The sequence below is a fragment of the Malaclemys terrapin genome, chromosome 12 (assembly GCF_027887155.1).
Source record: "Malaclemys terrapin pileata isolate rMalTer1 chromosome 12, rMalTer1.hap1, whole genome shotgun sequence".
Classification (NCBI taxonomy): Eukaryota; Metazoa; Chordata; order Testudines; family Emydidae; genus Malaclemys; species Malaclemys terrapin.
In genome coordinates, this window is record NC_071516.1 from 40,977,639 (window position 1) to 40,992,275 (window position 14,637).

The 14,637-nt window shown below is 43.2% G+C and overlaps 2 protein-coding genes across 2 annotated transcripts; both read right to left on the reverse strand.

Moving 5' to 3' along the window:
- Nucleotides 1-5,053: 5,053 nt before the first annotated feature.
- Nucleotides 5,054-5,665, reverse strand: LOC128846030 (putative olfactory receptor 14L1). Its single transcript, XM_054045116.1, has one exon. The coding sequence runs from the start codon at nucleotides 5,663-5,665 to the stop codon at nucleotides 5,054-5,056; it is 612 nt and encodes a 203-aa protein (XP_053901091.1).
- A 6,942-nt stretch (nucleotides 5,666-12,607) lies between these two features.
- LOC128845938 (olfactory receptor 11A1-like) lies at nucleotides 12,608-14,405 on the reverse strand. Its single transcript, XM_054045039.1, has one exon. It carries the CDS (start codon nucleotides 14,134-14,136, stop codon nucleotides 13,363-13,365), a length of 774 nt encoding a protein of 257 aa, XP_053901014.1. The 5' UTR covers nucleotides 14,137-14,405; the 3' UTR covers nucleotides 12,608-13,362.
- Nucleotides 14,406-14,637: the final 232 nt, after the last annotated feature.

Sequence of the window (14,637 nt, forward strand, 5' to 3'; positions counted from 1 at the left end):
ACCTCCATGGGTTCGGCTCTAGTGGCTACAGTCTCAAGCTTAGCAGAATGAAAGTCAGCTCTGCTACTTGCTTCATATTTACAGACTCTAGGAACACATAAAGACCAAGGAACACATATACATTCACAAGTCCAAAGTCTAGTCTATTTTACAATTTTTATTAAAGTTCCAGTTAAAGTTATGATTACCCAAATATATAGAAGTTCAATATGTACCTATGCACAAGTTACAAATATAATTATACTCACATCTTCCTAGATAATGTTAGGGTCTGATGGGTCTAGGGTGACCAGATAGCAAAGGTGAAAAATCGGGATGGGGATGGGGGGGTAATTGGCACCTATATAAGACAAAGCCTCAAATATCAGGACTGTCCCTATAAAATCGGGATATCTGGTCACCCTAGATGGGTCTCTCATGGATTGAACATCAGTAGAGGAAGGGTGCCTGCTGGGGTTTCCCACAGGGAGCTCAATTTTCCTAGTCTCGGCACCCTCTTTTCATAATGTGATTCTGACTATACCTCACTGGCATTTATGCACATTGTGCACCCTGCAGTTAGGGCACGTGTTAGAAAAACCTGACTACTGGGTATCTTGTAAGCAAAAATTACTCTTACTGTTCATTTTTGTAATATCTTTTCCTGTAATCTTGTGGCATACTTCATTCTTTGATAACATACTTATGGTAACAAGTATCAGAGGGGTAGCCGTGTTAGTCTGAATCTGTAAAAAGCAGCAGAGGGTCCTGTGGCACCTTTAAGACTAACAGAAGTACTGGGAGCATAAGCTTTTGTGGGTAAGAACCTCACTTCTTCAGATGCATCTGAAGAAGTGAGGTTCTTACCCACGAAAGCTTATGCTCCCAGTACTTCTGTTAGTCTTAAAGGTGCCACAGGACCCTCTGTTGCTTTATACTTATGGTAAGCATTTCTTAGTATGGCTAAGCTAAAATCATACAGACCTTAGCTTGTAGGCTTTGCGTTTCAAACCTACTTACTTAGATACCTAATACATAATTATACCTTCTAATTACTAATCAAATTTATGCTTCTATAATCCTACAATTTAACCCTGTTTAACATATAACAATTATATATGAGATAACATGTTAATTATAACATCACACAATAAATTAACAATAAACTAAAATCATTGGCTACAGTCTAGTTGCTATGTCCCAGCAAAGTGCCAATTGTGTTCCCATTGGTATCAATAGACTAGCTCCCTGTGTCTTCTGGGTAGAGTTGGTTGGGAATTTTCCACTGGAACCATTTTCCAGTGAAAAATTCCCATTCACAAAATCAGCACTTTCCCTGAGAAAATGGTGATTTTCAGTGCTTAAAGAGAGTGCCACTGAGTCCAGTTCCAGCTGACTGAGCATAGCAACAAGAGCTTCTCAGTGCCCCCCAGATTCTCTGTCTGGGAAGCTCAGCCCTTAAAGGCAGGGTCCCCAATAACCTCAAAAAAATCAATTTTGAGAAAAAAGTATGATTTTCCATCAGGAAATTTGCAATGATGCAAGAAATTTGCAAAAAAATTGGCCAACTGATCAAATCTAACAAAACAAAAACCAGACAGGCTAACTGTTACAACTGTTACCTGCACACTCTAGGGCACCCACCTTTACCCAGTTCCTAGGGCTCAAGGCATAACCCGGTTGATTTAGGCACCCCCACCATTTCCCAGTTCCTAGGGCTCAGGGACATCCATACACAATTCCTAGGGCTCAGGGTATAATCTGGTTAATTTAAGTACCCACCCTTACCCAGTTCCTAATGCTTGGGGCAAACTCTTCTGTGGGTTTCTGGGGTCTTTTACCAGTGAAAGAGCCTGACACAGTAATATCCTTAACCTGTATTTATTAACAATCACCAAAACAGAACACACATGCTAAGCATACAATGCTTACCACTCCCAATAAGACAGATAAACTTTTCCTGCTGGCCAGTCAGGATCAAGTTGTCTGGGGACTCCAGTTTCTGCACAATATGGCTGGCAGGATGTTGAGGTCTGGCAGCTCTGATCTTGGCACTGTGCCCTGGAGTTAGGTTCTAAAGCACTTCCCTTTGGACCCCAGATTATATAGTGAAACTTGACTCCTGTTTAGCTGTACCTTAACCAATCATTTTAAACTAAAGTCCTACTGTGACGGGTTGGATCACAGAAAACCCCTTGGGAACTGCCAACTGATATGCTGGGACTACCTCTAAGACGTTTTCCCTGCCAGCTTGGGACTCCAGAACCTTGCCTGTTTGAGCCAGACATGCTAGCCTGCTACAAACACAGACCCAGGTCTGAACCATGTCCCCTGAACACTGCAAGCTTAACTGAAAATAGCTTAAGAAGTGCTCCTGTCTCCAACACTCAGGTGCCCAGCTCCCAATGGGGTCCAAACCCCAAATAAATCTGTTTTACTTTGTATAAAGCTTATACAGGGTAAACTCATTAATTGTTCGCCCTCTATACCACTGATAGATAGGTACAGCTGTTTGCCCCACCAGGTATTAATACATACTCTGGGTTAATTAATAAGTAAAAAGTGATTTTATTAAATACAAAAAGTAGAATTTAAGTGGTTCCAAGTAATAACAGACAGAACAAAGTGATTTACCAAGCAAAATAAAATAAAACACGCAAGTCTACGCCTAATACAGTACAAAAGTGATTACTGATGAAGTCATTCAGAGATGTTTCAATAAGCTTCTATCACAGACTGGATGCCTTCCTATTCTTGGCACAATCCTTTCCCCTGGTACAGTCTTTGTTTCAGCTCAAGTGGTAGCTAAGGGATTTCTCATGACTGCAGCCCCCTTTGTTCTGTTCCACCTCCTTATATAACTTTTGAACAAGGCGGGAATCCTTTGTCCCCGTCTGGGTTCCCACCCCTCCTTCTCAATGGAAAAGCACCAGGTTAAAGATGGATTCCAGTTCAGGTGACATGATCACATGTCACTGTAAGACTTCAAGCCCTCATTCCTCCCAGCCTGACTCACAGGAAGGCCTGCAAGAAAACAGAGCCATCCACAATCAATTATGCTGGTTGATGAAAGCCATCAAGATTCCAAACCACCATTAATGGCCCACACTTTGCATAATTACAATAGGCCCTCAGAGTTATATTTCATATTTCTAGTTTCAGATACAAGAGTGATACATTTATACAAATAGGATGACCACATTCAATAGATTATAAGCTTTGTAATGATACCTTACAAGAGACCTTTTGCATGAAGCATATTCCAGTTACATTATATTCACACTCATTAGCATATTTTCATAAAAGCATATAGAGTGCAACATCACACCTACAAATCAGTATTTTTCACCCATCCTAGCACATTATGAAACAATTCATTAACCAATCATCCCCCACCACTTTAATTGATTGAAATCCTGTAAAATTAATTATGCAACAGAAAAAAAAAACAATCAAACAACCAGACAGAAACCATACAGATAAACCAAAGAGAAGTGGGGACCATAAAAGCAAAACAATAAAGAAGTAGAGATTTCACACTCACAACTGTTGATAAGTGATTCTTTGCCAGACAGAATGCCACCAAACACAGTTTTATTTAAACATCTTAAGAGATTCCTTGCTTATCTGGTGATGGTGGGGACTATTAGGAGGGGAGCCTTCTTAACAGCCCGGTATTACATTGTTTTGATATAATTTAGAAGGAATGTGAGGATGTTACTTTCCACTTCTTGGCTCATGGCTGCTGCTCTCCTAGTATGGCTGCAGAAAAAGCCATCAGACCGTACACAATGTGGCCCAGGACCTAGCTGTACAATCACTGGTGTCTGTTATGAGTGGATCCAATCACTAGGCTCCATGTGCTTCTAAGTCTGCTGGGTCTGGGTAGAGTCCAGTTATTCTTGCTAGCTCTGGGGCTCTAGGACACACTCCCAAGCTAAGCCTTCTTGTCTGATGCCCTTTCTTTGGCCATGGGGGGGGGGTCACTGTCCATCTGCTGTAGACCTCAAAACCAGCATCTGTGTTCCACTGAGCCACTCATTAGCTTATATATAGCACCCCAGAGTTCTGCTGGTCTGTGGTCACTATGGGCTTCCAGTTGAACCCCTTCCGGGAAAATGTGGCAAGAAAACAAGGAACACAGAATAAGCAAATGGATTTCTTACCCACAGTCACTTTAGTCGTAGAGCATAGGGAAGTTAGATACTATGTGAAAACATCAGAGTCCTGAGGTGCCCCTCCCTTGATCTGTTCTCACCCCTTCAGTGAATCTGAGGTAGGTTCATCAGAGTTTCTGGCTAGGCAAAATTGCTCCTGCCCTCTTGTTCCTTCCTGATGTTCTTATGTGTGTCCATGATTGCCCCCTCCCTGCACAGAGCAGAACTACACTGTTCAACGCACCCCTGTATCTGTGCTGTGGGTTCAAACTTTGATGTTCCATTCTCCATCCAATCATTTTCCTGGGGAGGGGGAGGGTATTCATTGAGAGTTAATAAAAATCAATGACCCCAAAGTTCAGTCTTGATGGTTGTCAGTGGTGATCCTTCAATAGGGTGTCAAACACCTTTCCCAGGCAGGGCAGCAGTCTGGAATGCAGCCCAAAATGCTGCCATTGACAAACAGTAGACTTGTGCTGTCAGCATGCCAATAATTCCACTGATACAGTTTATGATTTCGTACCACCATATCCTACTGGCTTACGCAAGCAAACAATAAACCAACAGCCATCATGCCTCAAGCAGAGTTTATACCCCCAAAAGGAGGAGACACAGAGAGCTCATGAAGTCCACTAGGGACTTTGATCTGGCTACTGATTTTATGTGGAAGGTGCTCAGACAGCGTGGGGATGGGTGACAGTAGAAAAATCCAAGACAGATACATAGATAGATAAATAGATTCCAATCTTATTTACACTCAAGTAAATCTACAGTAACTCCACTGACTTGAGTTTGTCTGCATTTTTGCCAAAGTAAATACCCCTTTGCATGTAAAGAGATTGGAAAGCACGTTCTCATGGAGACACTAATGTCACCTACTGATTACATTTATATAGAAACACAGAATGAAATCACAGTCATATGAGAAAGACAGACCTTTTATTCTCAGTGAATAACCTCCACCCTGTCAGTTTCCTCAGGGCAGCTTTGAGCTCCTTGTTCCTCATGCTGTAGATGACTGGATTCATCACTGGAGGCATTACAGAATAGAGAACAGCCGCCACGAGATCTAGACCTGACACTGAGCTGGAGGTGGGTTTCAGGTAGGCAAATGTGCCAGTGAAAATACACAGTGAGAGTACAATGATGTGAGGCAGGCAAGTGGAGAAGGCTTTATGCCGGCCCTGCTCAGAGGGGATTCTCAACACTGCGGTGAAGATCTGAACATATGACACAATTATTAAAACAAAGCAGCTTAAGACTAAGCATGCACTAAAGGCAATAACCCCAATTTCAATGAGGTAGGAGTCAGAGCAGGCCAGCTTGAGCAGCTGCGGAACTTCACAGAAGAACTGATCCACTGTGTTGCCTCTGCAGAAGGTTATTGCAAACATATTCCCGGTGTGCAATGCAGAATTAAGAATGCCACTGATCCAGGCACTGGCTGCCATTTGGACACAAGCTCTCCTGTTCATCACTCTCTCGTAGTGCAGCGGTTGGCAGATGGCAACGTATCGATCATATGCCATGACTGTGAGAAGGAAAACATCTCCTCCCACTGAGAAAAGGAGGAAAAAGACTTGGGTGACACATGCAGAATAAGAAATTGACCTGGTGTTCATGAGGTTCAGCTCAGAAGCAGAGGCCCAGAGGCAAAGTTCATCCATTCATCAATTTTAAAGCCAAAAGGGGCCATTCTGATCCTCTAAGTCTCCCCCAGGGTATCCTGACTCGAGCCCAGCTTCTGTGTTATCTGTGGGCCAGTATTACAAAGGGGTTTGGGCACCTAGAGAGAGAGACAGGCATCTCCTGGCATTTATCACAGCTCCTAAATCAGCTGGGTAGCTAAGTTCCATGCACAATCAATGGGAGTTAGGCACCTAACTTGCTTAGGTGCTACTGCAAATCCCACTAGGCACTTATCAGCTTCTTTAGGAGCCTAAACCCCTTTGTAATCCTGGCCCTGGGCCTATCTTGTCATCTTCCCAGGCCTGGGCTTCTCTTGAGTGTCATAAATATGAAGGCAAGGATTTGCAAAGAAGCCTAAGGTAGTGAGGCATGTAATTTTGGGGGGCCTAACTCCCCTAGACTTCCTTGAAAATCCCAGTAAAAAATGATAACAAGTGCAGCCAGGAAGCAGGGGCTACAGAGAACAGGAGGTCAAGTCACCTGGAGATCTTGTGATCTAAGCCCAACTACGCAACTAAATTATCTCAACTCTCTGTGCCTCAGTTGGCCCACCTGTAACCTGGGGGACAAGACCTGACACTGGATGAATAATTCATAATGGATGGTGTAATAAAGGCTTATCCATGAGTCAGTTTTGTTTGAGCTCTTACTGAATTTTCATAGATCTGGGTGAAATACTCGTCACAGTTTCTTCAAACAGAAATTGCCTTTTTCCGCAGGAACAAAGGAATTGCCAGAGCAAGAACACAGCGCACACAGATTCCTCACCTCTAGAGTCAAACCCTGGTATTGCTGAAGCCAGCTGTAGCACTGCGAGCAAGCGCGATGGGGTTAGGACTGGGCCCTCCCTGCTGTGTAAGAGCTGAAAGTCGTTGGGCTGAAAGAATGGACCCCAACAGCCTGGAAGGGAGAAAAGTGACTCAAACAGACAACCCTGTATAGATGGGTCTAAGGCAGAAGAAGCAGATTTCAATTCAGACAGCACAATAAGGGGTTCAGATGCTATATTGCACACTTGTCTTTTGACAATCTCCCCCCTGTAAGGAGCAAATCCCAGCCAGCAGCCACTGAGAGTCACCAGCTGGTTATTGGTTCCCAGCACCACACTCCCTTTCCTAGGCAAAGCAATGCCCTCCTGATGCAAGTTTACCTTCCTTCATGTAAACAAGTTATGAAGTCTCTGCCTCATAAAAGATATAATACCCCATTGAACGTTGACTAAAATTAGATAGATGTAGCCCACACAAGGTGGTGTAGTCTTCATCACAATCCAGCGCATAGCAAAGATCATGGTATAAAAAATTATATAGGTTTGATAGGTACATGGCTCAATACAGCAAAAGAAATCAATGGTGGATACCTCCCGGGCCCCTTTCAAGATGAGGATGAGATATTGCAACCAAATTATTCACTTTATACCTAATAGCCTTGAGGATGATTTTATGGATCACCAACATAGCGTGTACTCCTGATTTTATGACAACACTTCACATTATTGAATGACATGGAAAATTTCTTGGGGCTTGGGTACATTTGTTCATTTTTTACTCCACTGTTTTAATACAGTATGAATAAGAAGCGAGAAGAAGAGACAGACACTTCCTGTTCCACTGTGGATAGATGATGAAAGGAGTCATTTGGAAAGAAAGAAAGAAAGAAAGAAAGAAAGAAAGAAAGAAAGAAAGAAAGAAAGAAAGAAAGGTTGCCTAATCTTTAGATTATTTATTAATTAAATTGATTATTTAAGAATCCCCAGTTATCACTTTGAGGGTTGACAGGTTCTTGTCTCAAATATTATTTAAATTATTATATAGTTGGGAACCCCAATGTGCACAGTTGTGCAACACTCACACCATAGGAACTCTTTTATATTTAAAATATAGTTTATTAATATATTTAGCAGAGTCACAAACACCCCAAAACTCAGTAAAGTAGATAGAGATATGAGATACTACAGAATGTACATCTGCACATCCATATACTCACACTATCTCCTGTAGAACAAACTGAAATATTAGCCATCACCTTTCCCCATCATCACCAGTGACCATCATTCTAGCACCTCCCAAGGACTACAGCCCTCTCTCCTACCTAGGCTGGGATGCCACTTTTATAATATGTTAATGCTGATGCAATTATGTTCGATGCCTATTCAGTAAGGGATTTCCCCCCATTTTCGTATTTATATTTCCTCTCCTTACTAATGTTGGAGTGTCTTTTTCCTATAGGTTAGCATATGAATTATCTTAGCTTATTATCATATACATTCATTTGTTACCATGGCTCTTTTGTGATTAGGTATCACATTTGCTATTTCTGTCCTAATTGGTTCTTTTGGTCTTTCCAAGTTCCAAGTTGTGGTGTACCTATTAAATTTAAAAGGGAATGAACTTAGGAAAGCCCCTATGCCAACCTGCTTTAACACATCCTGTGTGTTAAAGGTTGCAGCCATACATGGACCTTAGCTCATCACCATCTATCTAGGGGCTTGTCTACACTGCCAAGTTTTGTCAATGAAACAAATGTTGACAAGGGAAAATCAACAAAAGCAAAGTCGCCAAAGCGTTTCTACATTTGTTTCCTCTGTCGACAGATTGTGTCCACATTCAGGGCACCTTTGTCAACAGTGCGAGCAATGGACTGTGGGTATGTATCCCACAGTGCCTGGTGACAACATCCATCTCTAGGTATTGTGGGAATGCGGAAAGGGAGTGCGGCGCATCCTGGGATGTGCAAAATGTACCGCCATGCACCACTTTGTGACCACCCCTCCAAAGGTCTCTGGCTTTTTTTTGCATCATTTTTCCAACTGTCATTCTTTTGTAGTGCGCGCCAGCATCTGCAATTAGAGAGGAAGAATCCCGCACTTCTCTCCTATGTGCTGTTAGCTGTCCTGAGGACATTGTGCATGCCAACACAGTTACTCCCAAAGTTAGCAGAGGATGAATCATGGGCACCTGAGTGTGATATGGACGGCAGCAACTTATCAGTGCTTTGTGCATTTACAGAGCAGCTGCATACAGTAGAGCATCACTTTTGGGCTAAGGAAACAAACACTGACTGGTGGGATCACATTGTCCTGTAGGTGTGGGATGACCACCAGTGTGTACAGAACTTTAGGATGCATAAAGCAACCTTCATGGAGCTATGTGCTGAGCTGGCCCCCGACCTGCGGCGCAAGGACAACAGATTGAGAGCTGCCCTTCCGGTAGAGAAGTGCATTGCTATCGCTGTGTGCGAGTTGACAAATCCAGACTGCTACCGGTCAGTCGCAAATTGATCTGGAGTAGGAAAGTTCACTGTTGGGGCTGTATTACTCCAAGTATGCAGGCCAATGACTCACATCCTGCTGCATAGGACCATGACTCTGGGAAATGTGCATGACATGGTAGCTGGCTTTGCTGAGATGGGGTTCCCTAACTGTGACGGGGCCATTGATGGCACACACATTCCAATTTTAGTGCCAGAACACCTTGCCTCTGAATACATCAATAGGAAGGGATACTTCTCCATGGTGTTGCAGGCAGTTGTGGATCACAGGGGGCATTTCACGGACATCAATGCAGGCTGGTCTGGAAAGGTGCATGACACATGCATCTTCAGGAGCTGCAGGTGGGGACTTTCTTTCCAGACCACAAGTTCACAGTGGGGGATATGGAAATGCCCATAGTAATCCTGGGAGACCCAGCGAACCCCTTACTCATAAAACCTTACACAGGGCACCTGGACATCAGCAAGGAGCGTTTTAACAACAGGCTGAGCAGGTGCCGCATGGTAGTCAAATGTGCCTTTGGCTGTTTGAAAGCTCACTGGAGGTGTTTAAATGGCAGGCTAGACATTACTGATACTGATAATATCCCCGTGGTCATAGCCGCGTGCTGCCCTTTGCATAATCTGTGTGAATCTAAGGGTGAAATGTTTGCTCAGGTGTGGAGCACTGAGGCACAGCGTTTGGCTGCACAGTTTGAACAGCTTTGAGGAACCACTTTGACAATGAGGGGCACTGGCAGTAATGCATGTCTGCTTTGGAGTTGCTTCCCTGTTGCAACCATGTACATTTTTGGGGCCCAAGATCCGTGCAACACAACGCTTTAAAAGCCTGTATCCAAGAGTGAAATTATCTATGATTTTGTAGAACACAGAATAAAAACCCTGTACCATTAAATACCTTAGCTTTTATTTATTGTTAAAAAGGGTAAAACCTCACAACTGTGTATAGGTCCAGCTGTTATTGTGCAAGCTGTGAGACGTGGTGGAGTGATATGGAAACTCAGGAGTGCTGTGGAGTGAAAAGGAATGTGTGGGCATAGGAGGTGGGGTTGGAAAAGAATTGTGTATCTGCTGCGGAGGCACTCGAACTCGGATCTGCTCAGTCTGCAGCTGTATCAAGCACTTGAGCATCTCTGTCTGATCCTCCATAACTTTTATCATCCACTCTGTCAATTGCCTAGCAAAAGCAGCATTCTCTTTTCTGTCCTGCCTTTCAGCTTCCCAGCACTCTTTCCATGCCCTTCTCTGTCTCTCATCATGCTGCAGCATCTCGTGGAACATCTCCTCTTTGCTGCACCTAGGATTTTTTCTTATCTGTCGCAGCCAGTCGGCAGGGGTGTGTGGTGTGTTCCTCAAGGTCTGTGCTGAACAGAAAAGGGATTGTTACATTCCAGCAAACGACTGAAACATTTTAGTAAAAAGGGCATTTTTCTAGTAAAAATCACTTTCTCTCTGAGACTCTAGGTAGGCACACAGCCCCGCGAGCACCCCAAATCATGAGTTCCGGGAGTGGGGGGAAGGTGGTTGTGCATATGGACAAAAATGTCTTGGCTGACAGGGAAGCTTTTCAGGGAACTAATTCTAAAATTATCCCACAATTTTTCACAGGCACCCAACCTGCTGGCTGACATCTCGCTGGTGAGGGTGACTAGGGAAACCAGGGCTCAGCTTTTGAATGCTTGTGGCTTTCACCCCAGTCTATATGCAGCTCAGCTATGTGGTGCTTTGGTCCCAGTTCCAGTGATTGCCAAATGGAATGGTACAGTTTCCTACAATGGGGGACCTAACAAGACTGCAATCCCTTGGAATCTGTGGCAGAGGATTAACAAGTACCTCTTCGAAACTTTCCAGAGCCTCTCTTTGGAGGATTCTCTGCAGGTCTCGATGTCCATCAACATCCTGCTTGGCCATGCAGATTAGCTACATAGGGCAATGTCCAGCTCACAGAAAACACTACCTGCTTCCCACTTTTCAATTCCCTACACAAGCCACAGCAACTTACCCGGAAGTCTCATCGGCTTCCTGCTCCCCATTGAGCACTTCTGGAGTTAAGAAAAGTTCCTGGCTGCTTGCCCCCCTGGGCGACCCCGGTGGGAGAATCACATCCTCTTCTAGCTCGACTTCTTCATCCACAATTTCAGCCTCAGCGTTACCCCTCTTTTAGCAGCCTATAAAGTATCCACAGGGTAATTGGCGATGGAGGTGGGGTTACCACCGAGGATAGCATTCAGCTCCTTATAGAAGTGGCAGGTCTTAGGTGCACCACCTGAGCGATGGTTCCCCTCCTGCGCTTTATGGTGTGCTTGCCTCAGCTCCATTATCTTCGCTCTGACTTACTGTGTGTCCTGATCATAGCCCTTTTTCACACAAGCCTCGAGAAATTTGCCCATATGTGTCCCGATTCCTATGGGTCACTCGCAGCTCTGACTGAACAGACTTCCTCTCCCCATATACTGATCAGATCCAACAACTCAGCGGTGGTCCAAGCAGGAGCATGTTTGGGATGATAGCCAGCCATGCTCATCTGGGAAGCTCCTCTGGAAAGCCAGCAAATAAGATTTAAATGAGATTTAAAAGTCCCAGGGCTTACAAGGGGGAGGGGCGGGTTTGGCTGCAGGGCAGCAGAGTTCAAACTGCTGATCAGAGCGGCAGCAGCGGAATTGTGGGATACTTTCTGGAGGCCAATAAAATAAAATTAAAAAAAAAAAAACCCTGTGGTGTCTACACTGTCTGTGTGTCTGAAATTGTGTTGTTGTAGCCATGTTGGTCCCAAGATATTAGAGATAGAAGGTGGATGAGATGATCTGTCTTATGGGGCCAACTTCTGCTGGTGAAAGAGACAAGTTTTCAAGCTTATGCTGATCTCAACTGAAGATGAGCTCTGTGTAACCTCGAAAGCTTGTCCAATAAGAGATATCACCTCACCCACCTCGTGTCTCAGATTTTTTTGAGGTATTTAAGCATTGCTGAGTTCAGCACTGCAGTGCCTAACTGATTTAGGAGCCTGACAATGGGACTCTGGCTCCTTAGTGCCCCCTTTTGCAAATGAGATTTAGCCTCCTAAATCAGTTAGGTGTTGCAAAGCTGAGCACAACAGCACCTAAATACCTTTTAAAATCTGGGCCTTGAACAGGTCCAAATGTTTTTTCCCCCCTTGGCAAATGTTGATTTTCATTGATAAAGTGAAAGCCAATCTCAGCTTTCATCTTGTGAATGAAGATGAAACATTCATAAGCAGGACTTTCCTGGTGAGCGCCCAGAGCTGAAACCCCAAAAGCCCTAAATGGAGGTGCAGAAGGCTGAGGGTATCTTTACTCCCTTCCAGTGCCATTGTAGGGTAGTGACAATCTTTCCTCACATGAATGAGACATAAAATATCTCTGCCTAGAAGAAAATATTAAGTGCTTGGTTTTATTAGATCAAAACTTCAGACCTTATCATAATATAAGAGATTCCAAGACATGACTTTTTTATTGAAACTTTCTTTATTAACTTCTACATGCTTTCGAACCAATATTGTAACATGCAATTAAAGCTGCATTGTACTTACAAAGGACACACAAGGAAACTCACAGATACTTCTATCTTATTTGAGGTTGAAATTTTCAGAGGTGCCTATGGAGTTAAGTACCCAACTCCGATTGAACGCCAAAGGGAGTTGAGTGCTTAATTCCCTTAGGCCTCCTTGAAAGTCCCAGTCAAAGATTTTTCTGTCTTTCATTCTTTTACTTCAAATGAGAAACTCCATTTGTCAGCATTGTTTACATTGCTTTTAGCCAGATTCTTCATATCTTGCCAAGAAGAGGTCTTTAGGTCTGTTCTATCAGGATCTATGCATTGATCTGACATCCAGAATAACATTTTTTTTCAATTCAGAGTAGGATTTTTTAAAATGTCCTCAAGCACCATGGTGATAGATAGATAGAATCATAGAACATCAGGGTTGGTAGGGACCTCAGGAGGTCATCAAGTCCAACTCCCTGCTCAAAGCAGGACCAATCCCCAGACAGATTTTTGCCCCAGATTCCTAAATGGCCCCCTCAAGGATTGAACTCACAACCCTGGGTTTAGCAGGCCAGTGCTCAAACCACTGAGCTTCCCCTCCCTATAATAGTCCCCCCACATATAATAGATAGATAGATAGATAGATAGATAGATTTCCTTTAACATAAAGTGCAGTGCATGCAGACTGAACGTTTATGATCAGAGAAAATAATTGAGACCATCTCTAGTTAAAATATTTTTAAAAAGAGATAAGAAGTCATCTTCAGAGCCTTCTTGTGGCCACTAATACTGCACTAAGAAGCTTCTTCAGAGCCTCATGAACTTCTTTGTTCTTCAGACTATATACAATGGGGTTTAGCATTGGGGTCACCACCGTGTAAAGCAGAGAGATGACCTTGTTGAGCACAAGAGGGTGGTCTGCGGAAGGCACCACATACATTGCAATCAGAGTCCCATAGAATGTGCTAACAATGATAAGGTGAGAGGAGCAGGTGGAAAATGCCTTTTGCCTCCCAGTGTCAGAAGGGATCCTCAGGATGGCCCGGAGTATGCAAATGTAGGATGTCAGGATTAAGAGGAATGGGATCAGGGATACAGCTGAAGAGAAGGAGAAAACCATGATCTCAACCAAGTAAGTATCGGAGCAGGAGACTTTTATCAGGGATGTAATATCACAAAAGAAATGGTCAATCTCATTGGGGCCACTGAAATTTAAATTAGATAGCAAACATACGGTTATTGAAGTTCCTATGAAGCCACTTGCCCAGGATCCAGCTGATAACTGAGTGCAAACCTTGCCGTCCATGAGAGTCATGTAATGCAGCGGCTTGCATATAGCTAAATATCGATCATATGACATGACGGTGAGAAGGAGACATTCAGCAACAGCCAGGGCACCAAAGAGATAAAATTGCATCATGCAGCCTGCGAATGATACACTGTTATCCTTGGTTACCATGCCAAACAGCAACCTGGGGACAAGATTTGTGGCATACCAGATTTCCAAGAAGGATAAATTTCCTAAAAAGAAGTACATAGGGGTGCGGAGACTGCGATCAGTCAACACTGTAATTACAATGAGCAGGTTTCCAATTATTGTCACAAGGTAAGTAGCTAAAAAGACCCAAAAGAGGACAATCTGGAGTTTTCCAGTACTTGAGAATCCCACAAGTATGAATTCGGTGATTTCTGTTTGATTTTCTTTACACTTCTTCACCAGATGAACTTTTCCTAGAGAAAATAAAATGATAGTATAATTACTTGTATTTAGGGTTGGCAGAATTCCATTATTATTATTGTATGATTCTGACAGATAATATTTATTTTAAAAAGGTTTTTTAAAATTTTTATCAATTTACATTTTCACAGTTGTTAGAAATTATGGGTGGGGGTCAGACAATAATTGTGTAATGACTGCTGATGGAGAGGGTCAAAAAATTAAAGCTTTATAACCATTAAAACACTAAGTGTCAATATCATGTGTCAAAATATACAAAGTAAACAGCATTAAATCAAACTCTCAGTAATTTTCAAGACA